This window comes from Dama dama, chromosome 6 (assembly GCF_033118175.1).
Source record: "Dama dama isolate Ldn47 chromosome 6, ASM3311817v1, whole genome shotgun sequence".
Taxonomy (NCBI): domain Eukaryota; kingdom Metazoa; phylum Chordata; class Mammalia; order Artiodactyla; family Cervidae; genus Dama; species Dama dama.
In genome coordinates, this window is record NC_083686.1 from 32,888,364 (window position 1) to 32,915,678 (window position 27,315).

Consider the following 27,315-nt stretch of genomic DNA (forward strand, 5'->3'; position numbering starts at 1 on the left):
TAGAAAATATTTTATAATTTCAAATAGAGTATAGTCTACAAAAATAATTGAATCACTGTTGTATGCTTGAAACTAAGATAACATTGGAAATCACCTAAATCACCTATACTTCAGTTAAAAACAACAACCCCAAAACATGATTGGGCTCAGAGAGAGATTTTTTTTTTCCTACCTACACCTTTGTCTAATTTGTTTTTGCGTTCATTATTAGAATGATGTGAAGTTTGTTTGTGTTTTTTCAAGCTTTATCTAGATCATAGGTGGTGGTTAACTGTTAGATTTTTCAGTTTGTAGAATTAGATAAGAGTTATTTGAAGTTAGATGAGTTAATTTTTTTGACACTATATATTGTAACTGACATAGTGATGACTAAAAATATTTAATCAAAAGGAAATGATTCCTATGGAAGTAATTTTTAATTTTCTTATTTTATTTCTAGGTAATTATTACAACATCAAAAATCTCCTGAATGAGGAAAGTGTTCTTCTTTTTACTCAGATAAAAAGTTGAAAGATGAAGCAAAGTTTAAGTACATGTGTATATATATAAAAATAGATACATACATATAAAACACATTGTACAGTTGAGATGGGTATATTTGTAATTGTTAAGTTTTAAAATTTCTGTGTTGTATATTTGTTTCAGTAAACATCAAACTTTTGTATGTATCTTCTAATTTTTACAGATATACACATCACCTGTAGTGTTGCCCATATTCATAGTTTTTAATAACATGAATACCAAAATCACTGCTCTCGAGGATATACAGACAAACCTTGGAAATGTCAGGGGTTTGATTCCAGACCACTACAATAAAGCAGATATTGTAATAAAGTGAGTCATGAATTTTCTGATTTCCCAGTGTATATAATAGTTATGTTTACATTATGCTATCATCTGTTAGGTGTGCAATAGTTTTATGTCTAAAAATTAATGCATATACCTTAAGGAAGCTAACCATTATTGATTCCTTCAATGAGTCGTCATCATTTTTCTGGTGGTGGGTCTTGGCTTGATGTTGATGGCTGCTGACTGATCAAGGTAGTGGTTGCTGAAGTTTGGAGTGGCTGGGGCAATTTTTAAAAATAAGACAGCAACTTTTTTCTAGTTATTGTGGCACAAGGCACCATGAGCAGTGAAGTCTCCTGTGACACTCTGTATGGAGACAGTGCAGGAAGTCCTGCATGGAAATCAACACAAGTATCAAAATGTTCTGGAAATGGTGGATCTTCAGATCAGCCTGAAGAACTGTGACCTCAGAAGGACAAACACTTCTCAGCACCGTCAGGCTTACGTTCATTCCCCTTACCAAGTTCTCTGTATGTGTTCTGGGAGACCAGCAGCACTGTGATGAGTCTAAGACTGGATAAATCTCCCACATGAACATCAAGGCACTGAAGAAACTCAATAAGAATAGAAAAGGGGTCAAGAAGCTATCCAAGAAGTATGACTTTTTGACTCCAGAATCTCTGTTTAAGCAGGTCCCACAAATCCTGGGCCCACACCTGAATAATATTCGCAAATTCCCTTCCTTGCTGACCCAGAATGAGAACATGATGGCCAAAGTTGATGAAGTAAAGTCCATGATCAAGTTTCAGATGAAGAAGATGCTGTGTCTGTTAGTGGCTGTTGGCCATGTGAAGATGATGGATGATGAGCTTGTGTACAGCATCCACTTAGCTGTTAACTTTCTGGTGTCATTGCACAAGAAAAGCTAGCAGAATGTCCAGTCTTTGTACATTAAGAGCACCATAGGCAAGCCCCAGTGTCTGTATTAAGGCACAGATTAACTGCCTTAAGCCAGTAAATGATATTGCCACCATTAAAAAAAAAAAAAAAAAGACCACACTGATCAATTGCTGCATCTATTGACTTCCTTTCACAAATGATTTCTCTGTAACATGCCAGTGTTTTTTGATAGTTTGCCATATAGAAGAACTTCTTACAAAATTGTAGTCAGTCCTCTCAGATCTTGCTGCTGCTTTATCAGTGATAAAATTCGAAATTCTTTGTTGTCATTTTAAACAATCCTGTCATTTTGACAGTCTTTCTGACATTTTCACCTGGAATAAATTCCATGTCAAGAAACAACCTTCTGTTCTCATCCTTAAGCAATCTTGATCTTAGGATATCTTAGGACATTGTAGCAATTATCACATTGCTTCAGACTCCACTTTTGATTCTAGTTCTCTTGCTGTTTGCACCACATCTTCAGTTCCTTCCTCCACTAAAATCTTGAACCATTCAGTCATCCATGAGGGTTGTGATCAAATTCTTCCAGACTTCTGTGTTCATGTTGATATTTTGACCTCTTACGATGAATCACGAATGTTCTTAATGGCATCCTTTCCAGAAGGTTTTCAAATTGTTTTGTTAAGATCCATTGGAAAATTCATTATGGCAGCTATTGTTCAGTAGCTAAGTTGTGTCTGATTCTTTGTGACCACATGGACTGCAGCCCACCAAGCTTCCCTGTCCTTTGTTTTCTCCTGGAATTTGCTCAAACTCATGTCCTTTGAGTCAGTGATGCCATCCAATCATCTCATCTTCTGCTGCCTCCTCCTCCTCCTGCCCTCAATCTTGCCCAACATCAGGGTCTTTTCCGGTGAGTCGGCTCCTTGCATCAGGTGGCCAAAAGTATTGGAGCTTCAGCATCAGTCCTTCCAGTGAATATTCATGGTTGATCTCCTTTAGGATTGACTGGTTTGATTTCCTTGCTGTCCAAGGGACTCTCAAGAGTCTTCTCCAGCACCACAATTTGAAAGCATCAGTTTTTCAGCACTCAGTCTGCTTTATGGTCCAGCTCTCACATCTATACATGACTACTGGAAAACCCATAGCTTTGACTAGATGAACTTTTGTTGGCAAAGTGATGTCTCTGCTTTTTAATACACTGTTTAGCATCTTGATACACAGTGTTCAGTTCAGTCACTGAGTCGTGCCTGACTCTTTGTGACCCCATCAACTGCAGCACGCCAGGCTTCCCTGTCCATAACCAACTCCTGGAATTTACCCAGACTCTTGTCCATTGAGTTGGTGATGCCATCTAACCATCTCATCCTCTGTCATCCCCTTCTACTCCTGCCTTCAATCTTTCCCAACATCAGGGTGTTTTCAAATGAGTCAGCTCTTCGCATCAGGTGGCCAAAGTATTGGAGTTTCAGCTTCAACATCAGTCCTTCCAATGAACCCCAGGACTGATCTCCTTTAGGATGGACTGGTTGGATTTCCTTACAGTCCAGGGGACTCTCAGGAGTCTTCTCCAACACCACAGTTCAAAAGCATCAATTCTTCAGTGCTCAGCTTTCTTCACAGTCCAACTCTCACATCCATACAAGACTACTGGAAAACCATAGCCTTGACTAGACAGACCTTTGTTGACAAAGTAATGTCTCTGCTTTTAATATACTGTCTAGGTTGGTCATAACTTTCCTTCCAAGGAGTAGGTATCTTTTAATTTCATGGCTGCAGTCACCATCTGCAGTGATTTTGGAGCGCCCCCGAATAAAGTTAGCCGCTGTTTCCACTGTTTCCCCATCTATTTGCCATGAAGTGATGGGACCAGATGCCATGATCTTAGTTTTCTGAATGTTGAGCTTTAAGCCAACTTTTTCACTCTCCTCTTTCACTTTGATCAAGAGGCTCTTTAGTTTTTCTTCAGTTTCTGCCATAAAGGTGGTGTCATCTGCATATCTGAGGTTATTGATATTTCTCCTGGCAATCTTGATTCCAGCTTGTGCTTCATCCAGCCCAGCATTTCTCATGATGTACTCTGCATATAAGTTAAATAAGCAGGGTGACAATATACAGCCTTGACGTACTCCTTTCCCAATTTGGAACTAGTCTGTTGTTCCATGTCCAGTTCTAACTTTGCTTCCTGACCTGCATACTGATTTCTCAGGAGGTAGGTCAGGTGGTCTGGTATTCCCATCTCTTTCAGAATTTTCCACAGTTTATTGTGATCCACACAGTCAAAGGCTTGGCATAGTCAATAAAGCAGAAATAGATGTTTTTCTGAAACTCTCTTGCTTTTTCTGTGATCTAGCGGATGTTGGCAATTTGATCTCTGGTCCATCTGCCTTTTCTAAAACCGGCTTGAACATCTGGAAGTTCGTGGTTCACATATTGCTGAAGCATGGCTTGGAGAATTTTGAGCATTACTTTGGTACATGGTGTAGAGTTGCTATAATAAATTAACTAAAATGCCCAGTTTTCAACCACAAATGGAAAGAAATAGTGTGAAACGTACTAAGAGGAAAAGGCAGCAATTAATGGAAAACTGAGTCTGTATGGGCCTAGATGATAGATTAGCAAAGACTTCAATAAAGAATTAATAGATAAGCTCAAAAAAACATACAATTTTAAAGTGAGTCAACAAAGAAATATATAAATAACATAATCCATAGAGAAATATAGACTAAAAAATAATCAGACTTACAGAGTTAAAAAGCATGGCTAAATTAAAAATTATGGGCTCAACAGCAAATAGCAGAGATATTTTGAGATAGCAGAGATCATTTATATGAAGGTATATCAATAGTTCTCGGGGCTGGTGCACTGGGAAGACCCAGAGGGATGGGATGGGGAGGAAGGTGGGAGGGGGGATTGGGATGTGGAACACATGTAAATCCATGGCTGATTCATGTCAATGTATGGCAAAATCCACTACAATATTGTAAAGTAATTAGCCTCCAACTAATAAAAATAAATGAAAAAATAAAAAAGGTGAAATCTAAAAAAAAAAGTATACAACGAATTTAAATAGATTGAAAAAATGAACAGAACCCTGAAAACCCATGATACAAGCATTCCAACAAGTGTAATGGGAGTTGGGGAAAGAGAGGAAAGAGGGGACAAAATTTTTTTATATATATTTTTTCATTTATTTTTATTAGTTGGAGGCTAATTACTTTACAATATTGTAGTGGTTTTTGTCATGCTGGATGCATGAGACAAGTGCTCGGGCCTGGTGCACTGGGAAAATTTTTCTATTTTAATTTCACGTCTTCTGTCTGATTTTTGGAGCCCAGGAAAATAAAATCTGTCACCGTTTACACTTCTATTTGTCATGAAATGATAGGACTGGATGCCATGATCTTAGTTTTTTGAATTTTGAGTTTCAAGTGAGTTTTTTCACTCCTCTTTCACCCTCATCAAGAGGCTCTTTAGTTCATCTTCATTTTCTGTCATTAGACTGGTATAATCTGCATGTCTGAGGTTGTTGGTGTTTCTCCTGGCAACCTTGGTTCCAGATTGTGATTCATCCACACCTTCATTTTGTGTGATATACTCTGCATGGAAGTTAAGTAAGCAGGGTAACAATATACCTGGTGCTTCACTCAATGTGTCAGTAAATTTGGAAAACTCAGTGGCCACAGGACTGGAAAAGTTCAGTTTTCATTCAAGTCCCAAAGAAAGGCAATGCCAAAGAATGTTCAAACTAATGTATAATTGCCCTCATTTCGCATGCTCACAACCAGTCAAAAATGGAATAAAGCATTGCACTTGTCATACTTTTCTTAGCTGTGGAAGTTTAAACATGAATGAAAGTTAAAGCCCATCTGGATGTTACCAAAGTTCAACTTACACTTTGTCTAAATTCACTGAGAACACTTTCTCCCCATCAATTCTTTGGTGCTCAGTCTTCTTTATGGTCCTACTCTCACTTCTATACATGGCTGCTGGAAAAATAGCTTTGACTTCATCAGAAAAGTGATGTCTCTGCTTTTTAATATGCTGTGTACATTGGTCATAGCTTTCCTTCCAAGAAGCAAGCATCTTAATTTCATGGCTCCTCTCATTGTTAGCAGTGATTTTGTAGCCCAGGAAAATAAAATCTGTCACTGCTTCCACTTTTTACCCTTTTGTTTGTCATGAAGTGATGAGACTGGATGCCATGATCTTAGTTTTTCGAATGTTGTGTTTCAGACCAACTTTTTCACTCTCCTCTTTCACCCTCATCAAGAGCATCTTTAGTTCATCTTCATTTCCTGCCGTTAGAGTGGTATCATCTGCACATCTGAATTTGTTCATGTTTCGCCTGGCAGTCTTGATTCTAGCTTGTGATTCATCTACCCTTTCATTTTTCATGATGTACGTGGCATAAAAGTTAAATAAGCAGGGTGGCAATCTACAGCCTTGTTGTACTCTTTTTCCCAATTTTGAACCACTGAATTGTTCTACGTCCAGTTCTAATTGTTGCTTCTTGACCCACATACAGGTTTCTCAGGAAACAGTTAAGGTGGTCTGATATTCCCATCTCTTCAAGAATTTTCCATAGATTGTTGTAATCCACATAGTCAAAGACTTTTGCATAGTCAGTGAAGCAGAAGTTTCGTTTTCTGTAACTCCTTTGCTTTCTCCATGATCTCACAAATGTTGGCAATTTGAACTCTGATTTCTCTGCCTCTTTGAAACCCAGCTTGTACATCTGGAATTTCTTGGTTCGCATACTGCTGAAGCCTAACTTGAAGGATATTGAGCATAACCTTGATAGCGTGTAAAATAAGTGCATTGTACAGTACTTTGAACATTCTTTTGTCATTGCCCTTCTTTGGGATTGGAATACAAACTGACATTTTCCAGTCCTGTGGCCACTGCTGAGTTTTCCAAATTTACTGACACACTCAGTGTAGCAGCACTTTAACAGCATCATCTTAGGATTTTAAATAGCTCAGCTGGAATTCCATCACCTCCACTAGCTTTATTCGTAGTAACGCTTCCTAAGGCCCACTTGACTTCAGATTCCAGAATGTCAGACTCTAGGTGAGTGATCACACCATCATGGTTATCCAGGTCATTAACACCTTGTATAGTTCTGTGTATTCTTGCCACCGCTTCATAGTTTCTTCTGCTTTTAGTAGGTCCTGACTGTTTCTGTCCTGTATCATGCCCGTCCAAACCAAAATGTTCCCTTGATATCTCCAGTTTTCTTGAAGTTATCTCTAGTCTTTCCCATTCTATTGTTTTCTTCTGTTTCTTTGCATTGTTCATCTCAAGAGGCCTTCTTATCTCTCCTTGCCATTCTCTGGAACTCTGCATTCAGTTGGTTATATCTTTCCCTTTCTCTCTTGCCTTTTGCTTCTCTTCTTCCCTCAGCTATTTGTAAAGCCTCCTCAGACAACCACTTTGCCTTCTTAGCATTTCTATTTCTTTGGGATGGTTTAAGTCACTGCCTCCTCTGCAGTGTTACAAACATTTGTCCATAGTTCTTCAGATGCTCCCTCTACCAGACCTAATCTGTTAATTCTGTTAATACTTGTCACCTCCACTTTATAGTTATCAGGGGTTTGATTTAGGTCATACCTGAATGGTCTTGAGCAAGCTCTGGGAGTTGGTGATGGACAGGGAGGCCTGGCATGCTGCAGTCCATGGGGTCACAAAGAGTTGGGCATGAATGAGCGACTGAACTGAACTGAATGGCCTATTGGTTTTCTCTAGTTTTTTCAATTTAAGCCTGAATTTTGCAATAAGGAGCTGATGATCTGAGCCACAGTTAGCTCCAGGCCTTGTTTTTGCTGACTGTATAGAACTCCATCTTTGCCAAGCACCTAATCATTCTGACTTAGGCTGTCTCTTGGGTTGTTGGAAAGGGAGGTTTGCTATGACCAGCGTGTTCTCTTGACAAAACTCTGTTAGCCTTTGCCCTGCTTCATTTTTCACTCCAAGGCCAAACTTGCTTGTTTTTCCAGGTATCTCTTGATTTCCTACTTTTGCATTCCAGTCTCCTATGATGAAAAGAACTTCTTTTTTTAGTGTTAATTCTAGAAGGTGTTATAGGTCTTTACAGAACTGGTAATAACTTCAGCTACTTGGCATCAGTGGTTGAGGCATAGACTTGAATTACTGTCTTGTTGAATGGTTCGCCTCGTAAACAAACAGAACATTTTGTTGTTTTTGAGGTTGCACCCGAGTACTGCATTTTGGACTCTTGTTGACTAGGAACGCTATTCCATTTCTTCTAAGGGATTCTTGGCCACAGTAGTAGATAGAATGGTCATCTGAATTAAATTCACTCATTCCTATCCATTTTAGTTCACTGATTCCAAAGACGCTGATGTTCACTCTTACCATTTCCTGCTTGAACACATTCAGTTTACCTTGATCATTCACCTAATATTCCAGATTCTTGTGTGATATTGTTCTTTACAGAATCAGACTTTACTTTCACCACCAGACTCTTCCACATCTGAGCGTCATTTTCGCTTTGGCCTAGCCACTTCATTTTTTTCTGGAGCTATTAGTGATTGCCCTCCATTCTTCCGTAGTAGCATATTGGACACCTTCCAACTGGATGCCTTATCTTCCGGCATCATATCTTTTTTGCCTTTTCACACTGTCCATGGGGTTCTTGAGGCAAGAATACTGGAGTGGTTTGCCATTTCCTCTTCCAGTGGACCACATTTTGTCAGAACTCTTTCTTCATTATGGCCTGTCCATCTTGGGTAACCCTCTAAAGAATGGCACGTAGCTTCATTGAGTTATGCAAGCACCTTTGCCAGGCCAAGGTTGTGATCCATGAAGGGGCAGTCAACTATAATATAATGCTTATGTACCATTATTTTGCCTTTAGTCTAATAGACTCCACTCATTTCCAGAGTTACTTGGGTCAGCACCCATATCTCTCTCACCAGTGAAGTTGTTTGATGCATTTCTAATACAGTTAGATTGTTTTGTCACATCTGCATTCTATCTGGAGATATTCTGACCTAAATAATTCTTTAAAAATTTCCATATGTTTTATTTAACTATTTGTACTGTAAATTCCTATGGGTTTTGATAAATGCATAGTGTCATGTATCCACCACTTACAGAATCATGCAGAATAGCTTCTCTGACTTAAAAATTCCCAGTGTTTTGCCTCTTTAACCACCTTCTCCTTTGCCTGAACCCTAGCAAAAAGTGATCTTCTTATAGTCTTTAGTTCTGCATTTTTCAGAATGTCATGTACTTGGAATCATATAGTTTATAACCTTTTTATAATGGGTCATTTCACTTAGCAATAGGCATTTGAGATTCTTACATACCTTTTGGGGGCTTGATAGATAATTTTTTTTTTTTTTAACTTGTAAACAGAATTCCATTGTATGGTTCCATCAGTGTTTGTTTATCCATTCACGTACTGAAGGACATTTGGTTGCTGCCAGTTTTTGGCAGTTATGAATAAAGCTACTATAAACATTTGAGTGTAGGTTTTGTGTGAACATAAGTTTTCAACTCAGTTGGTCAACTACCTAGAAATGTGATGCATGGGTTGTATGGTATGATTATGCTCAATTTGTAAAACTGCCAAATGTTGTTTTGTAAAACCTTGCTTTAGGATACTTTATACTCTGAAAACAGCTTGTCCTTGTTTTTCCATTTATCTTCTCAACCCTTGCATTAATGTTGCTTTCACCATTGGCAACCCATACAATGTATATTCTCCTTTGACTCTGTCTTTTATAACCTTTACAGCCTTTTACATTTATTATTTTATTTTTCCTCAATATTTTTTCTGCCACCTGTTAATAGTTTAGATAAATTCATTTATCTGAGCCTTTTAAAAATACCTATGACTTATCAGCTATTGCAGTGTCTTGCCTCTTTAGTTTCAACCACCCTAGGTTAATAAGACACTCCAGGTTAATTGGATGACAGGAGAATCTTTTTCACTTTTTAAAAAGCTTTATCAAATTGTAATTCTTCTAGGATTTTAAATAGCTCTGCTGGAACTCCAAAACCACCACTAGCTTTATTGGCAGCAGTGCTTCCTAAGGCCCACTTCACATTCCAGAATGTCTGAACTTCACTCTCCAGAATGTCTGGCTCTGAGAGATTACACCATCATCGTTATCCATGCTAAGCCTTTGACTGTATGGATCATGAAAAACTGTGGAAAACTCTTAAAGAGATGGGAGTACCAGACTGTGTTACCTGTCACCTGAGAAACTGGGATGCAGGTCAAGAAACAACAGTTAGAACCCCATATGGAACAACTGACTGGTTCAGGATTGAGCAAGGAGTACAACAAGGCTGTTATTGTCAGCTTGTTTATTTAACTTCTATGCAAAGCACATCATCCAAAATGCCAGGCTGGATGAACTACAAGCTGGAGTCAAGGTTGCTGGGAGAAATATCAACAACCTCAGATATGCGAATGTTACCACTCTAAAGGCAGAAAGCAAATAGGAACTAAAGAGCCTCTTGAATAGGGTGAAGAAGGAGAGTGAAAAAGCCGGCTTAAAACTCAGTATTAAAAAACTAAGATCACGTCATCCAGTCCCATCACTTCATGGCAAATAGAAGGGGAAAAGTTGGAAGCAGTGACAGATTTCCTCTTGTTGGGCTCTAAAGTCACCGGTTCCCTGGTGACTCAGATGGTAAAGAATCTGCCTGCAATGTGGGAGACCTGGGTTCGAGCCCTGGGTCCAGAAGAGCACCTGGAGGAGGAAATGGCTACCCACTCCAGTATTCTTGCCTGGAGAATTCCATGGACAGAGGAGCCTGGCAGGCTACAGTCATGGAGCCGCAAAGAGTCAGACATGACTGAACGACTAACACTTTGACTTTCAAAGTCACTGCAGATGGTGACTGTAGCCATGAAATTAGAAGACGATAGCTTCTTGGCAGGAATGCTATGACAAACCTAGACAGTGTTATCAAGCAAAGACATCACTTTGCTGACAAAGTTCTGTCTAGTCAAGGCTATGGTCTTCCCAGGAGTCATGTATGGATGTGAGAGCTGAACAATAAAAAAGGCAGAGTGCCGAAGAATTGACATTTTGGAGCTGTGGTGCTAGAGAAGACTCTTGAGAGTTCCTTGGAAAGCAAGGAGGTCAAACCAGTCCATCTTAAAGGAAATCAACCCTGACTACTCTTTGAAAGGACTGATGCTGAAGCTGAATCTCCAATACTTTAGTCACCTGATGCAAACAGCTGACTCATTGGAAAAGAGCCTGGTGCTGGGAAAGATTGAGGGCAGGAGGAGAAGGGGGTGACAGAGGATGAGAGGGTTGGATGATATTCCCGATTCAATGGACATTAACTTGGGCAAACTCGGGGAGACAGTGAGGGACAGGGAAGCCTGGTGTGCTGCAGTCCATGGGGTTGTGAAAAGTCAGACATGACTTGGTGACTGGACAGCAGCAGCATTGAGTTGTAATATTAAAAAGTTACACATATTTAATGTATACAATTGATGAGTTGGATGTATATGCATGCCCATGAATTCACAATAATCAAGGTAATAAACATATCCATCACCTCCAAAAGTTTCCTTGTGCTCATTTGTTTGGTGTGGTAAGACCATTTAACATGATATCTACCCTCTTAACAAAATGTCAAGTGCGCAATATAATTTTGTTAACATGTTAATAACATTGTGTTGTACAGTATATCTCTGGAACATGTTTACCTTGTATAAGTGAAACTTTATATTCATTGAACAGCAACTCCCTGTTTCACCCCTAAGACCTTGGCAAAATCCACTACTACCTCAGATGCCTCATGAGTGGAGTCATGTAGTATTTGTCCTTTTGTGACTGGCTTATTTCACTTAGCATAATGTCTTCTAGATTCATTTGCATTGTTGCATATGGAAGGATTTCCTTCTTTTTAAAGACTAAATGGTATTCCACTTAAATGTATATACTATGTCTTCCTTATCCATTCATCACTGATGGCTCTTTGTTTCCATATCTTGGCTATTGTAAATAATTCTTCAAGGAACATAATTCTTCAAGGGGTACAGATATCTCTTTGAGATCTTACTTTCATTTCCTTAAGATATATACAAAGAAGTGCTGGATCATATGGTAGTTCTGTTTTTTATTTTTTTAGGAATTTTATATTGTTTTCCGTAGCAACTCCACCATATTATATTCCCACCAACAGTGTACGAGGGTTCCAATTTGTCCACATTGTTGTAAGGCTTGTTGTCTTTTGTTTTTTGATAAAAACAATTCTAAGAGGTGAGAAATGATACTTCATTGTGGTTTTGATTTTATTTTCTTGATGATTGGTGATACTGAACATCTTTTCATATACTCATTGGCCATTTGCCTTCTTGAGCCTTTTGTCCATTTTTTTTGTTATTGAATTGTATGAGTTCTTAATGTATTTTGAATATTAACCTCTTATCAGACATACATTTTGAAAATATTTTTTCCCAATCTGTTGATTACTTTTTCATTCTGTTGATTGTTTCCTTTACCATATAGAAGATTTTTAGTTTGAAATAGTCCCACTTGTTTATTTTTGCTTTTATTTTGTATGCTTTTGGTGTCATATCCAAGAAATCATAGCTAAGGCAGTGTCAAAAAAGCCAGATTCTTTTTCTCTACTTATTTTTATTTGAATTTGCACATTATAAATTGCAATCCAAATGTTCTTTCAATTTACTTTCTTTCCTAATGAGTAATTTTATTTTATTTTATTTTTTCCTTTTTTTTTCCATTTGTTTTTATTAGTTGGAGGCTAATTACTTTACAATACTGTAGTGGTTTTAGTTTAAATTTTACATGTTTTGTGATTATTTGCAGTTGATTCAAAATTAATGAAAGCCACTCTAAGGATTTGTAGGAGATACCATATCTAGTGAAAAACTGTACACATAGGTGCTTGCTAGTGGTTTACTGCCTAATGCTTAGAACTATGAAACAAATGATACATAAGACCCAGTAACTGCCTATAAGAAGCTTACATCTTTTTAGGAAAATAACCTATACATGTGCCAACATAAGGACAATTCTGCATAATTCTTTGTATCTTCCAATAATGTTCATTTTATGCCTGGGCATCTAGTAAGTGTACAATAGCTACTTTCTCAGTAAAATTATCTTTGGTTTGATCTAGACCCACTCTTTTGGCTTAAGTTGGTACCTATCAGTCCCCTTGACCCAAAGGACTTAATGATTTACCAGCTATTATTGTGTTAGGCAAAACATTAGAATGTGTAAGCTCCCATGGCTGATTCATGTCAATGTATGGCAAAAACCACTACAATATTGTAAACTAATTAGCCTCCAACTAATAAAAATAAATGAAAAAAAAAAAAAAGAATGTGTAAGCTCAAGGACACATTATTATTATATTATTGTTATATTATCTCAATATTTTATGTTGAATTTATATTTATAATAAGCATGTTATATATATTATTATAAATATAAATTCAGTATATAAATTATCTATTTCAAAGAACATATATCTGTATAATTAATATATTTATGATATAATATGGATATAATCTCTATGTATATATTATATATAATTCATTATATATTGAAAGGTCTGAATCAAGGAGAACATGATGAATATAAGCAAGGCAGGGAATAATTAAGCTCAGAGTGTTTTGTTATTGAATTTAAGTAAAACAGAAGATTGTGAAAGTCAGTTTGATCTTAGGTACTATATTATTTGGAGATTCCTCGGTGGCTCAGCAGTAAAGAATCTGCCTGCCAATGCAGGAGATGCAGAAGACGTGAGTTCAATCCCTGGGTCGGGAAGATCCCCTGGAGAAGGAAATGGCAACCCACTCCAGTAGTCTTGTCTGTAAAATCCCTTTGACAGAGGAGTCTGGAGGGCTACAGTCCATGGGGTTGCAAAGAGTTGAACATGACCAAACACACCCATTATATTATTTAGGATAGGTTATCTGCTATAACAAAAATCACAAAAATATCAATAACTTAATATAGTAAAATTTAATTTTTTGTCATGCCAAGTCCCAGGGTGATCTTTTCCAGAATGCCTCTTTTTTGGCAACTCTCTCCCAAGAGGCAAGAATACTGTAAATACTCATCCTTAGGGACACAGGGTCAGAGTCTCAAGAGAGGCAGTTAATAGCATAGCCAGTGGCATTGCTTCTATGTTAGTGATATTTTAAAATAGTATGTATTATCTGTTGTCATCATAGCACTGTTGGTAACAACTGCAAAACTTCAGTGACATTTATCTTAATGCATCTCCATGGGTTGGCTAATTGGGACCTGACTTGAATGGTCTTGACTGAGTTTTCATATTTGTCTTTGGTTAGTTGTTGATTGGTTATGTAAATTTGCTAGTCTTGGCTGGGCCACTTGTATCTGAAGCAGGGTGTCCCCTGAATGTTGTCTGATCTAGGATGACTTTGCCTGAGTGATCAGTATAACTTGGCCATTCTGTGCATATTTCTTCTTCTAGCAGGGTAGATAGCTGTCCCAGGTATGTTCTTTTGGCAGTGGTAAAAGGAAAAGAGCAAGCAAGAAAAAATATTTAAAGTTTCTAAAACCCCTAGACTTATTTTTTTGGCCAAAGCAAGTCACCAAGGGCAGTCCAGATTTTATGAGGGGAAATACAGTGCCTCCACATCTTTGGTAAGAGGAGCTGTGAAGTCACATGGCAAACGGCATGGATACAGGAAGGTTAAATAATTGGAGCCTTATTAGCAGTTTACCATTTGATACTTAATTTTGTTTTTGTTGTTGCTTTTATTAAGACAGATTATTTTTATGCGAAGTGAAATAAAACTGACAGAAAAAGACAAATGTTACAAGATCTCACTTTTATGTAGAATCTAAAAAGTCAGACTCATAGAGAACAGATTGGTGGTTGCTAAAGGCAGGGTGGAGGATGAGGGGAGGTGGAGAGGGGGAAGTAAAGGCTCAACAAAATGGGTGAGGGCGATCAAATGTTCAGATTTCTGGTTATAAGATAAACAAGTTCTGAGGATATAATATATAGCATGGTGACTATAGTTAATAATAGTTTATTGTATATATTTACAAGTTGCTAAGAAAGTAGATCTTAAAAGTTCTTATTACAAGAAAAAAATTTGTAACTGTGTGAGGTGTTGGGTATTAAATCATTAGGTTGTACAGTTTAATGCAATATGTCAATTATAACTCAATAAAACTGGAAAAAAGAAATTACTTTTTCTCATGAAATATTTTAATGCTAATGCTGAGATAGTAGAGAATAATTGATTTCCCATATTTAATATCTAATCACTTTCTTGAACTTGTTAATTCTGATAAACTTTCAGCTGCTTTTCTTAGACTTATATGGTAAATATAAATTCAGTCTATAAATTACTTGCAAAGAATATATACATGTATATATGTGTGTGTGTGTGTGTGAATGTGTTGTGTGTGTCTGTATGTGTATGTGTGCATGTCTGTGTATTTTTTCTCTTTTATAAAAAAGTTATACATTTATTTAGGTTTTCTATTTCAGTGCTTTGGCCAGAAGCATGAGAGCAAAGTTTTGTTCCTGATTTCAGAAGTTAAGTATCTAGTTTTACATTGTTAAAGGGGATGCTGATTTAAGATAAATATTCTTCATATTCTTTACATTGTTAAGGAAATAGTCTTCTCAATTTTAAAGGATTTGTTAGGAAAGTGGGTCTAAGTATTATGTCATAGTTCTTCGTTTATATTAAGTTTAATCAGTAAAAAATCACTGTATAAAGCATTAGGACTGTAGTTGGCATGTGAAGTTGACAAACTCCCTTCATTCCTACCAAATTGTTTTATGTTCCTTTGCCAAGTTTATGATAGATGAGACACACACTTTTAATTCTTCAATCTTTCCAGGCTTCTGATGCTATTATTATTCTGATATTCCTTGCCCTTCTGGATTCATAGGTAGTTATTTCAGGCATCCTGATTACTCTGTAATCAAGTCAACATGTGGAACATAAATGAAAAGAAAATTGTTAGTTTCCTTATTTGACTATTCATAGGAAAGTAAATTGATGTAGCCACTATGGAAAGCAGTGTGAAGACTCCTCAAAAAATTAAAAATAAAACCACATATGATTCAGAAATTCTGCTTCTGAATATTTATCTGAGGAAATAAAACACCAGCTCTAAGAGATATCTGCACTCCCATGTTCATTGCAGCATAATTTACAAGGTTCAAGCTATAGAGTCAAACTCAGTGTCTATTGGTGGATGAATAAAGATGATGTGATCTATATGTGTGTGTGTGTTAGTCGTTCAGTTGTGTCCAACTCTTTACCCTGTGGCCTGTATTCAGCCAGGCTCCTCTGTCCATGGACTTTTCCAGGCAAGAATACTAGAGGGGGTGGCCATTCCCTTTTCCAGGGAATCTTCTGAACCCAGGGATTAAACCCATATCTCCTGCACTGCAGGCAGATTTTTTACTATCTGAGTTACTAAAGAAGACATGAGAGGTATATATATATATATACATGCACACACAGAGACACACACACACACATATATATATACATATACATACATATAAAATGGAATATTACTCATATAAAAAAGAAGGAAATCTTGCTATCTGACAACGTGGACCTTGAGGGCATTATGCTAAATCAGTTAGGTAAAGAAAAATGAATACAGTGTGATTTCACTTATATGTAGAATCTAAAGCAAAAACAAAACCCATTGATAAGAAGATTGGTTGTTACCAGAGGTAGGGGATGGTAGATGAGTGAAGAGGGTCAAAAGGTAAAGATTTCCAGTTATAAGATAAATAAGTCCTGGGAATATAATGTACCAAATGGTGACTATAGTTAATAATACTGTATTGCATGTTTGAAATTTTCTGAGTGAATCTTATGTTCTCAAGAAAATTATAAGTGTCTGGTGACAGATGTTTACTAGACTTACTGAAGTGATCATTTTCCAATATATACAAATATAGCCTCTTGATGACAGTAAAAGAGGAGAGTGAAAAAGCTGGCTTAAAACTCGCCATTCAAAAAACTAAGATCATGGCATCTTGTCCTATTACTTCCTGGCAAATAGATGGGGAAACAATGGAAACAGTGACAGACTTTGTTTTCTTGGGCTCCAAAATCACTGCAGATGGTGACTGCAGCCTTGAAATTAAAAGATGCTTGCTCCTTGGAAGAAAAGCTATGACGAACCTAGACCACGTATTAAAAAGCAGAGACGTTACTTTGCCGACCAAGGTCTGTCTAGTCAAAGCCATGGTTTTTCCAGTAGTTACGTATGACTGTGAGAGTTGGACCATAAAGAAAGCTGAGCACTGAAGAATTGATGCTTTTGAACCGTGGTGTTGGAGAAGACTCTTGAGAGTCTCTTGGAGTGCAAAGAAATCAAACCCATCAAATTCTAAAGGAAATCAGTCCTGGATATTCATTGGAAGGACTGATGCTGAAGCTGAAGCTCCAATCCTTTGGCCACCTGATGCGAAGAACTGACTCACTGGAAAAGACCCTGATGCTGGGAAAGATTGAAGGCAGGAGGAGAGGGGGACGACAGAGGATGAGATGGTTGGATGGCATGACCGACTTGATGGACATGAGTCTGAGCAAGCTCTGGGAGTTGGTGATGGACAGGGAAGCCTGGCATGCTGCAGTCCATGGGGTCACAAAGAGTCGGACACGACTGAGCGACTGAACTGAACTGAACTGAACTGAACTGATATCAAATCATTATATTGTACACTTGAAACTAATATAATGTTCTGTGTCAGACATAGACAATAACTGCTCAATAAAAAATGCAAGGTAATAAATAGTTCATCAATGGTAAGAAATACATCACACAAGACATTAATAATAGAGGAAACTGTGGTATATGTATCAGGAGGGGAACAGGCATATGGAAATTCTCTGTACTTTACACTCTTTTCTGTAAACCCAAAGCTACTCTAAAAAATTGTCATAATAATAATCAGCTAGGTAAATTTGGTATTTCTGTTACATACCAGGCAGACTATCTCAATATTATGGAGTCAGTTCTTGAACAGGTTCCTGGTTTGGGTATTGTACCCTGAGAAAGATGTTGAACAGCGCTTAAGTCCTCAAAAATAGATCTGAGGAGAGTTTAAAGGACAGACAGCTGCATCCATGGGTGCAAAATTCTAGAATAATTTATGTCCTTGTTTTGTCAAATGGCAGCCCTGTTGGCCTGCTGGCTGTTCCCAGGGTATTCACCCTACAGAGAAGCCTGCCTAAAAATAAATGCCATGCCCTTTTGTGATACCTACCTTCCTCTTCAAATGAATGGATTTTTAGGGAGACAGTCAAAGTGCAGAATAAACCCATAAAAGGAGGAAAAAATACAGCCTGAAAAAGAAAGATCAAGATGAACTGAAACAACAACCATCTTGGAAGAGACAGAAACAACCTAGATAAGAAAAGAAAATGTAAAAAAAGTAAAAAATTCAGTTGATGTCTTTGAATTATGAAAGAAGAAATTTGATCCATAAAACAAGCATGGCTATTGGTGGGGAAAAAAAGAAAAAAACAATTGGGAAAAGTTGTTAGAAATTTAAACATTCAGTAGATGTGATAAATACTAGAACATAGTCAACAAAGTAATTGGCATTCTGAAAGACAGAGATAAATAAAAAAATGTGAAATGTGATAGACAAGCTAAGGAACAGAGAAGATAGATTCAGTGGGTACAGCATTAATAGAAATTCTGTAAGGAAGGAACGGATAGTGGAAAGGAGAAAAGCAACAACAGAAGACAATTTTCTTGAGCTGAAGAAAGTCTTCATATTGCAAGAATCCTCTAAGAGGCAAGGAGAAAAAATTTTAAAGATATATCTAGAAACATTTTGATAACACTTTCTGAACTCTTAAGGATAAAAAGGAAATTCTAAAAGCTTTCAGAGGGTGGGGGGTTCAGGATGGGGAACACATGTAAATCCATGGCTGGTTCATGTCAGTGTATGGCAAAAACCACTACAATATTGTAAAGTAATTAGCCTCCAACTGATAAAAATAAATGAAAAAAAAAAAAAATAAAAGCTTTCAGAGACAAATAAAAAAAAAGATCCTTACAAAGGAAGAAGAATCAGCTTCAAGACAGCTCATCAGCAATACTTTGTAGTGTAAGACCAAGGAAATTCCTTCCAAGTCTGAGATTAAAAGATTTTTGAACTTAGAATCTATCCGAGTCACACAGTCAAGTGAAGATAAGATAGACTGTTAGAATGAAAACAGTCAAAGTTTATGACCAATAGACCTCATGTGAAGAAAACTGAGATTGTACTACTGAAAAAAAAATTTGCAAAGATGAACACAGAAGATAGCAGAAATAGTACGAATCAGTATGTCTCGAGTCATACAGCTCTCTGGTTGTTATTCTTGGTTCTATGCTGCAAATTATGAGATTTATTACAATTATCTTCTAAGGGATGATTGTTGTTGGTTTTAAAATAAATCTATGTAAAAATCTCAGAGATGTAATTTTAGTTACAGATTATAATGTAAACTATCATAAACTTAACAATGCAAAAAGTGAGATCATTAGTAATACAATTTCAATTTCTAACTTCTAAGTTTTCATTAAATTCACTGGTAAAAGTATTATTGCTCAATTGGGTCTGACTCTTTGCAACCCCATGGACTGTAGCCTGCCAGGCTCCTCTGTCCGTGGGGTATCCCAGCAAGAATACTGGAGTCTGTTGCCATTTCCTACTCCAGGGGATCTTCCTGGCCCAAGGATGGAACCCACATCTGTGTCTTCTGCATTGGCAGGTGGATTCTTTACCACTGTGTCACCTGGAAAGCCCTTGATCGGTCAACAGTTATTTGTTAATTGAATGAAGAGTGAACTGATTTGGAGATCTCAGTTTTGTTTTATGTTTGCCCTTCTTCTATACAAATAATTTTATGAAACAAACCAAGCCAGACTGAGCCCAGAGCCCTAAAGCAATCAAGTCAAACTTTTGCTCAAACAATCTGCTCATTTTCCTGGAGCTCCAAGTCAAAGTGTAAGTCCTTTCAGTGGCTTCCAACATGCCCCTACACCAGCTCTCGCCTTTCTCTCTTACATCTCTCCTCTCTGCTCATTCCATCCAGCCACCCTGGCTTCTTTGCAGGTCCTGGAAGACATGTGGCATGCTCTGCTTTCAACATCTTTCCCTAGATGGCCAGCCACAGAACCCACCCCCACCCGCACTACCTAGTCTTTGTTCAGATGCCACCTCCTTGAAGCCTTCCAGTCCTGACTTCCCAGTTAAAAACTTCAGTCTACCCATCCCACCCAGGAACCCCTTTCCTACTTTATATATCCCCGTAGCACTTAATTAATTGATTAGGCTGTGCCGCACAGCTTGTGGGATCTTAGTTCCCAGAGCAGAGACTGAGCCCAGGCCCTCAGCAGTGAAATGTGGAGTCTTAACCGCTGGACTGCCGGAGAATTCCCAATTCCCATAAGTGAAGTCACTCAGTCGTGTCCAACTCTTTGTGACCCCATGGACTGTAGCCTACCAAGCTCCTCAGTCCATGGAATTTTCCAGGCAAGAGTACTGGAGTGGGTTGCCATTTCCTTCTCCAGGGGATCTTCCCAACCCAGGGATTGAACCCGGGTCTCCTGCACTGCAGGCAGACGCTTTACCGTCTGAGCCACCAGTAGTCTACCAATCCCCATAGCACTTTCTAATTCACACGTGAATTTTAAAAATTGGTACTGCTCGTGGTCAGTCCTTCCTTACTAAAATGCTCCATGAGGACAAAGAAAAGGGTTTTAAATTTTTTCTTTTACTGCAAGAATATTTCTTGGCATAAAGTAGGCTCTTAACACACACTTGTTGAATTTATTGACTAGAGTAGTACTGGTTCTTTCCTGGAATTTCATTTCTAGAAATTTCTCTGAATTGCTTCTTTTCTGGCACACAACCTCGTTCAGCTCCCTGCAGCGGGGGTGGGGGAAGAGGATAGCTATATAGTGCTCTGTTTTCCCATTCTGACTTTTGACTTTCAAACCTTTTCTAATCACCAATCCCTATTCAAGGAGGTTAATTAGCCATTCAAAGAGTTTATCTAGACGTCTTACCGACTTCCTTCATTTTCACTCTCTGTTGGATCATCTGTTTTCTGAGAAGACTCTCTGTGTCCTTCACGTCGCTGTCATTCTTCACCCTTCCTACCCTGCCTACACCCCCCCTACACTGTTCCCGTTGGCAGCCTGTCTTTCTGTTCTGTAATCTGTCAGACAACGTTCACTCACTACCAATATTAGCATATTGAGTCCTCCCATTTATGTTGCAACCACTCTCAGCCCAACCAGATTAAGGCCCTTCTTATGCATGCATATTTTTGGAAAGTTTTTTCCAGAATGGGTGGGGAATGGAGGGAGTGGGACGGTTGGGAAAGATGGGGATTGCGCATAGTAATTATATGATGATATCAGGATCCTTCACAGTCAGCACATATTTTTGTTTGTTTAAGATTTGTTGGAGATTTCTGAGATCCATTTTTTTTTATTTACAGAAATGAGCGAACACTGCCCTTCAAATATGAGGGTCTTTCCCAAGGTCACCAACAAATAAGTGGTAGAGCTGGTAACAGAGCCCGGGTGCTCTTTCTGTTCCGTCAGGGCTACCTCCCAGTAAGAGTATTTCAGGAAAATCATTTGTCTTATTCCTCTCCATCACCATCTCTACCTCTCCTCTCTTCAGCAGATTCTTTTATTTTATTACAAGGGAATTTATGAATTCAGATAATTACATAGTCCTTAGGTTTTGTCATGAAGACACAGTCTTAGGCAGTCATAAGTGGCTTGACCATTTACTTTAGTAGCTAAGTAATGGCCATTTACTTTAGTCCAGGTTAGGAAGTCTTTTCTAGTGAATTCATTTGTAACCTTATCTATGAGATACACCAAGTCATTATTTAAGGATGGATGTGCCTGTAATCCAATGTGCATTTGGAGTTTTGGTGGAATTATAGATTTGCTTGTTTTAGCTGTGGGTTCTATTTTCGCTTCAAAGCTTATTTCTGGTAGTCCTTTTATGAAGCCATGGAAACAGGAGAATTTTGTTTTATATGTGCTATGTAAATAAGAGGATGTTTCAAGTCTCTGGAAGAAATAAAAGTGAACCACTATTTAGAGAATCTAATGTTTTTCTTGACCTTCCACTGATACCCTGAGGCTGTGTCTTCTGAGCTAATGCAGAGGTCTCCGCAGACAAGGGTAACGTCTAGGTTCTTCTCCTTATTAACAGAAAGAAGTGAGGGATGTGAAGGAAGTGGCCATCATGAGGTGAGAATGGAAAGTTAACAACAGTAACACAACAACAATACTCTGTCTGCAAGTTAAACAGTCTAAATTGTGCTCACTGTGTCTTCCAAGGATATCCTTAAATGTCCTGATAAAAACTAGAAATGATACACTTGCAGAGGATGTAGCTTATTAGTAAGATGCCCACAGAACTGAACACGTTTCAGTCTTTCTTTGTGAACTGAGCTATTCTTTATATCATCTTGTCTCATTTATTACTGACTGTATATGAAAACATTTTCTCCTTCAGAGGGATATCAATAGTAAGCATTTGAGTATCTTACGTGTTTAGAAAAAGAACCAAATGAAATCATCTAGCAGTTTTAAATGGCAGCTTTAAATACTACTTTGTTGTTGTTCAGCTGCTAAGTAAGTCATGTCCAACTCTGTGACTCATGGACTTCAGCACACCAGGCTCCTCTGTCCTCCACTATCTCCCAGGGTTTGCTCAAATTCATGTCCATTGACTTGGTGATGCCATCTAACTATCTCATCCTCTGTTGCCCTCTTCTCCTCCTGCCCTCAGTCTTGCATCAGGGTCTTTTCCAGTGAGTCGGCTGTTTGCATCAGGTGGCCAAAGTATTGGAGCTTTGGCTTCAAGTATCAGTCCTTCCAATGAATATTCAGGGCTGATTTCCTTTGGGATTGACTGGTTTGATCTCCTCATAGTCCAAGGGACTCTCAAGAGTTTTCTCCAGCACCACAGTACAAAAGCATCAATTCTTTGGTGCTCATCCTTTATGGCCCAGCTCTCACATCCCTACATGACTACTGGAGAAACCATATCTCTGACTCTACGGACCTTTGTGGGCAAAGTGATGTTTCTGCTTTTTCAATATGCTGTATAGGTTTGTCATGGCTTTCCTTCCAAGTAGCAAGCGTCTTTGAATTTCATGGCTGCAGTCACTGTCCAAAGAGATTTTGGAGCCCCCCCCCCAAATCTGTCACTGTTTCCACTTTTTCCCTTTCTATTTGCCAAGAAGTGATGGGACTGGCTGCCATGATCTTAACTTTTTGAGTGTTGAGTTTCAAGCCTGCTTTTTCACTCTCCACTTTCACTTTCATCAAGAGGCTGTTTTACCATGAGGAGATATAATAATTATATAGATGTACAATGTATCATCTAGCTTTTATAGAGATCTATTTACCAGAATGAAACCACTAGATGGCAAAAGAATGATTCTAATCTCCAACGCTTTTTTCCTTCTCCAAACTAAATTGTTTATCTGTTTGAGCTAATTAACCCTGTCATTAGTTCAATAGAAAGGCTAATTAGTTAAAGCAAGGCATAATAGTTACAGTTTCCAAAGATATTTTAACCTTTAAAAAATCTCCAGTTTGTTTGTGTTCAGGGAATACCAAGGAATGAAGATTTGGCTTCCAGAGAATAAATCCACATTTCTTTTTGGTTTAAAGAGAATTTGACATTCTTATGTTAGAATCTAACATTTAAAGTTGATTACAGTGAGTAGACACAGAGCTCAAACATACTAAGATCTCCCTGAAATTCGAATGAAGTTAATTGTCTTACATTCTAGCCCCAAATTCATATATAGGGAGAAGAGATCAAGGGAAAGGGAATAACTCTTGAGTGAATTTGGAAGAAAGAAGATTCAAGAGTAATTTAGGTTTAACTTTCCACTTCAAATTATTGCTGAGCCAGGCCATGTTATTATTACCAGGAGTATTATTACCATCCTCATTTTGCTGTAGAAGAAACTGGGGCTCAAGTGGTTAATTAGCCAGAGATTACCGAGTTCAGTTAGTAAAAGAAACATTTTAAACCCAGGTAGTGTCCAGAGTCCTTACTTTTAGCTATTCTACTCTTCCACCCCTGAACACAAGCTAAAAATAGCATAGCCACAGTTTTTGAACTTTTATAAGAAAATTTGTTTCATACATTGCATAATATATGAACAATATATGGACACAACCTAACGTATACATTACATACAGTAAAATTGAATGCAATTTTATTAAAATATGTTTTTTAACACAGTTGGCTTCTTTTACAAGGAAGAAAGGACAAGCTGAAAGCCAGGGAATCTATGCCATTTCCTGGGACATTTAGCAGTATTTCCCCAGGAGTAGAACCTTATTTTTGGAAATTGAAATGGTGCTGCATCTTAATAGCTGACCAGCTGTTGTATGCACCTCCAGGAACAAACTTGGAAGCTTTCCCATGTCCCAGGCTTTTGAATTGGTCTCTGTATACTTGTGTATATCTGAAGGTATGAAAATGTGTTGCTAAATGAAGATGGTCATACTGAGAAGGAAAGGAGACTCAGCCTTCCTGTATCAAATGAAGTCGGGACCACAGTCACCTCTGCCATTATGGGGACTCTTGTGAATCTTAGTAGGTCTGATGGACTTAATCAACTTGGCTGAATAAATGTATTCAGTCCCTCTTACTGAAGGTGGCAAACGCTGACTGAAACTGCAAATTAAAATGAGAAGTTTGTATTTAAAAACCACAAAACTTAATAGGGGTGAATAAAATTTAAATAGTTAAACCCTTAAATGATGTGTTTTGGAAGTTGGTAGCATTTATAATTTTGGAATTAGTAAAGCTTAAAACAACTGTAAGACTTCCTGTAAGGAAGTCTTTCTATTAAGTCATATGTGTGTATTTAGTCATATATATATAAATATGTCTCTCTCTATGTATATGTATATGTATATAGAGAGAGGGAGACAAGGAGGGAGAGACTTCTCCAGCAAAAATCTCACCTGTCTGGGTGCTGATGCCTCCCCCTTACATCATTCTCTACTGCTCCTGGTTAAATTGATCTCGCCCTTGTTTTTCATAAGGACGTTGGCTCCCGCTGATGGTCTTGTCTTCCTGCTGCCATCAACATCCACTGGACAACAGATCCAACACCCAGTCTTATGGTACCTGTAATCCTGTGACATTTACCTTTATTTGCATTTGTGACATTGTCATCCTCTGGATGCTCTGGGATGAATCACTGACCATCATCTTGCATCCTTCTGGACCTTTCTCTCCCCTATTTACAGTTTACCTTTTCTTTCACTTCATTATGATCTCTGGTCTCTTGTCTTTTCATCTTTTTTCCAAGTCTAGGTTTTAGTTTTTCCCCATCAGGCTATATCCATTGTATGATGTCTGTGATCCTCTTACTAGTACCTTCTCTTTTTTCAACTAGCCACAGATCTTATCTTGCAAGACTGGGGATCAACGTGAGTAAATTCCTCATTCTACATTCACTTCTCAACCTTCAGCATGTTTTCTTCCTTTGTCAGCATGCTGTGTCATCTTGTTTCATCCAGAACAATTTTTTAACCCAAATTTTATGGATTAGAAACCTGAGGCTCAGTGATGTTAAAAACTTGTACATCGTCTTCTGGCTAGAAATTGGTAGAGCCAGGTTTTCTAACTCTGAGTTAAGTGGGTTTTTAGAAACTTAGAAGGTTTTGAATGATCTCAGGAAAAGGATGAACACATTTTTATGTTCATTAATTATTTTTGTTCTGAAATTAAATTTTATTGTTTTGATTTTTGGTAATAAAAAATCTAACCAGAGGACAGGTTTCCCTGCTATTGAAAAGTTGAGTGTTCCTTTGAAACCCTTTTAAGCTGAAATGGCATAAAACGAAGCAACCTTAAGACACATCTTGCTAACAGACACACGAAATAAACCCACATGAAGCACAGATGCTCGCAGACACAGTCCACAACTACGGGGGCTTGATGCTGAGATGCTGCATGTAATTCCCAGGGAAGGAGCTTGGTGGAACCACTCTCCCTACTAGGGGTACCAGCTGCCTCCCTAAGTGCTCACTGCAAAAGGAACAACGCTATTTTTGCTTTTTACCCTCTTTCATGATGGTAAAAATCCTCTTTGGATTTCTTTCCATTAGCAACAGATACTAAATGTGGGTCTTCCATAAAAGTGGAATGGTATAAAGCAAACTTTCTTTTTCTGGGATATTTAAAAATATTGAAATATAGTTAACTTCTCAATTATATATCTATCCTTTTTCAGCTTCTTTTCCATCATAGGTTATTACAAAATATTGAATATAGTTAGTTTCCTATGCTATACAGTAAGTCCTTGTTGTTGTTTAGTTGATAAGTCATGCCAAACTCTTTTGCGACCCTGTGGACTGTAGCCCGCCAGGCTCCTCTATCCTTGGGATTTTCCAAGCAAGAATACTGAAGTGGGTTTCCATTTCCTTCTCCAGGGGATCTTCCTGACCCAGGGATCGAACCAGCATCTCCCGCATTCGAAGGTAGATTCTTTACCCCTGAGCCGCTGGGAAGCCTCCTTGCCATTTGTCGATTATATACAGTAGTGTGTATCTGTTAATCCCAACCTCTTATCTCCCCCTCCCAAGCTTTGGTAACCATAAGCTTGTTTTCTATGTCTGCGAGTCTATTTCTGTTTTGTAAATATTTGTATTATTTTTTAGATTCCACACGCAAGTGATATATGATATTTATCTTTCTCTGCAAATTGAACTTTCAAAAGACTGGGGAGACATTCACTATCAAGGAAATGTGTGTGAATTTACATATTGCACCAGCAGGTGGCGCTCTGACCCTGCAAGCTAAACAACTCCAGTTTGGATTAAAAGTTTAACTGTTGCAGATAAAGACAATAGCACACCATCAAATTTACAGAACTTCTAGCAGTTATACCCAGTTGTCCCATGCAGCTACTGTAACTGTAAGAGCATATCATAATGATTCAATGTTTAAAACCAAGGTTCTGGAGGAAGAATTTGGGTATTTGGCCTCATTTTGGATGTCCCTTAATGCGTAAGCTTTCCACAAACTGTCTAATTATTTAGTGCAGTGAATTTAAATTCCTGACTTTATGGCACATCAGGAGGTCTCCAATTACTTTAAAATGTGTCACAAAATCTTATAATATTATTATAATTTTCGTTAACTCTACAAATATCATTGCAGTGCTTTTAGGAGACAAGGCAACAACTTAGATAAATGATAGATTTAAGAAGAACTGAAAGAGTCATTACCTTTTTCTTCTAATATATCTCCCTCACTGATTTGCAATGGCGTTCAAAATTATGATTTTTTTTTCCTCTTCCTTATAGGTAAATCTTTGAAGAAACCAGTAAATTGCAAATATGTTATCTGGATAGGCTAAACCATTACAGCACTCATTAATACCATCAGCACCACAGGAATTACATTAGCTCCAGGCCTCTAATCACCTGGCGGTGATTTGAAGGCAAAGGACCAAGTCCAGAAAATCAGGTGGAGGAGAGGATTAGGAAAGATCATAGCTCGGAGTAAGGATGTCTAGTTCCCTGAAAAGGTTGCTTTTGATAATTTTATCCAGTTTTA

At 37.9% G+C, this 27,315-nt stretch overlaps 1 protein-coding gene and 1 pseudogene across 3 annotated transcripts in view; both read left to right on the forward strand.

Annotated features, from left to right (window-relative positions):
- Positions 1-834, forward strand: part of CENPC (centromere protein C) — an 82,372-nt gene extending 81,538 nt beyond the window's left edge. For all 3 annotated transcript variants that reach the window (XM_061145866.1, XM_061145868.1, XM_061145867.1), the window contains one exon: positions 440-834. In XM_061145866.1, coding sequence (XP_061001849.1) covers positions 440-510 — 71 coding nt within the window. In that variant the 3' untranslated portion in view covers positions 511-834. The remainder of the gene's footprint in view (positions 1-439) is intronic.
- Positions 835-965: 131 nt separating this feature from the next.
- On the forward strand, positions 966-12,998 carry LOC133058848 (large ribosomal subunit protein uL1-like; annotated as a pseudogene).
- Positions 12,999-27,315: the final 14,317 nt, after the last annotated feature.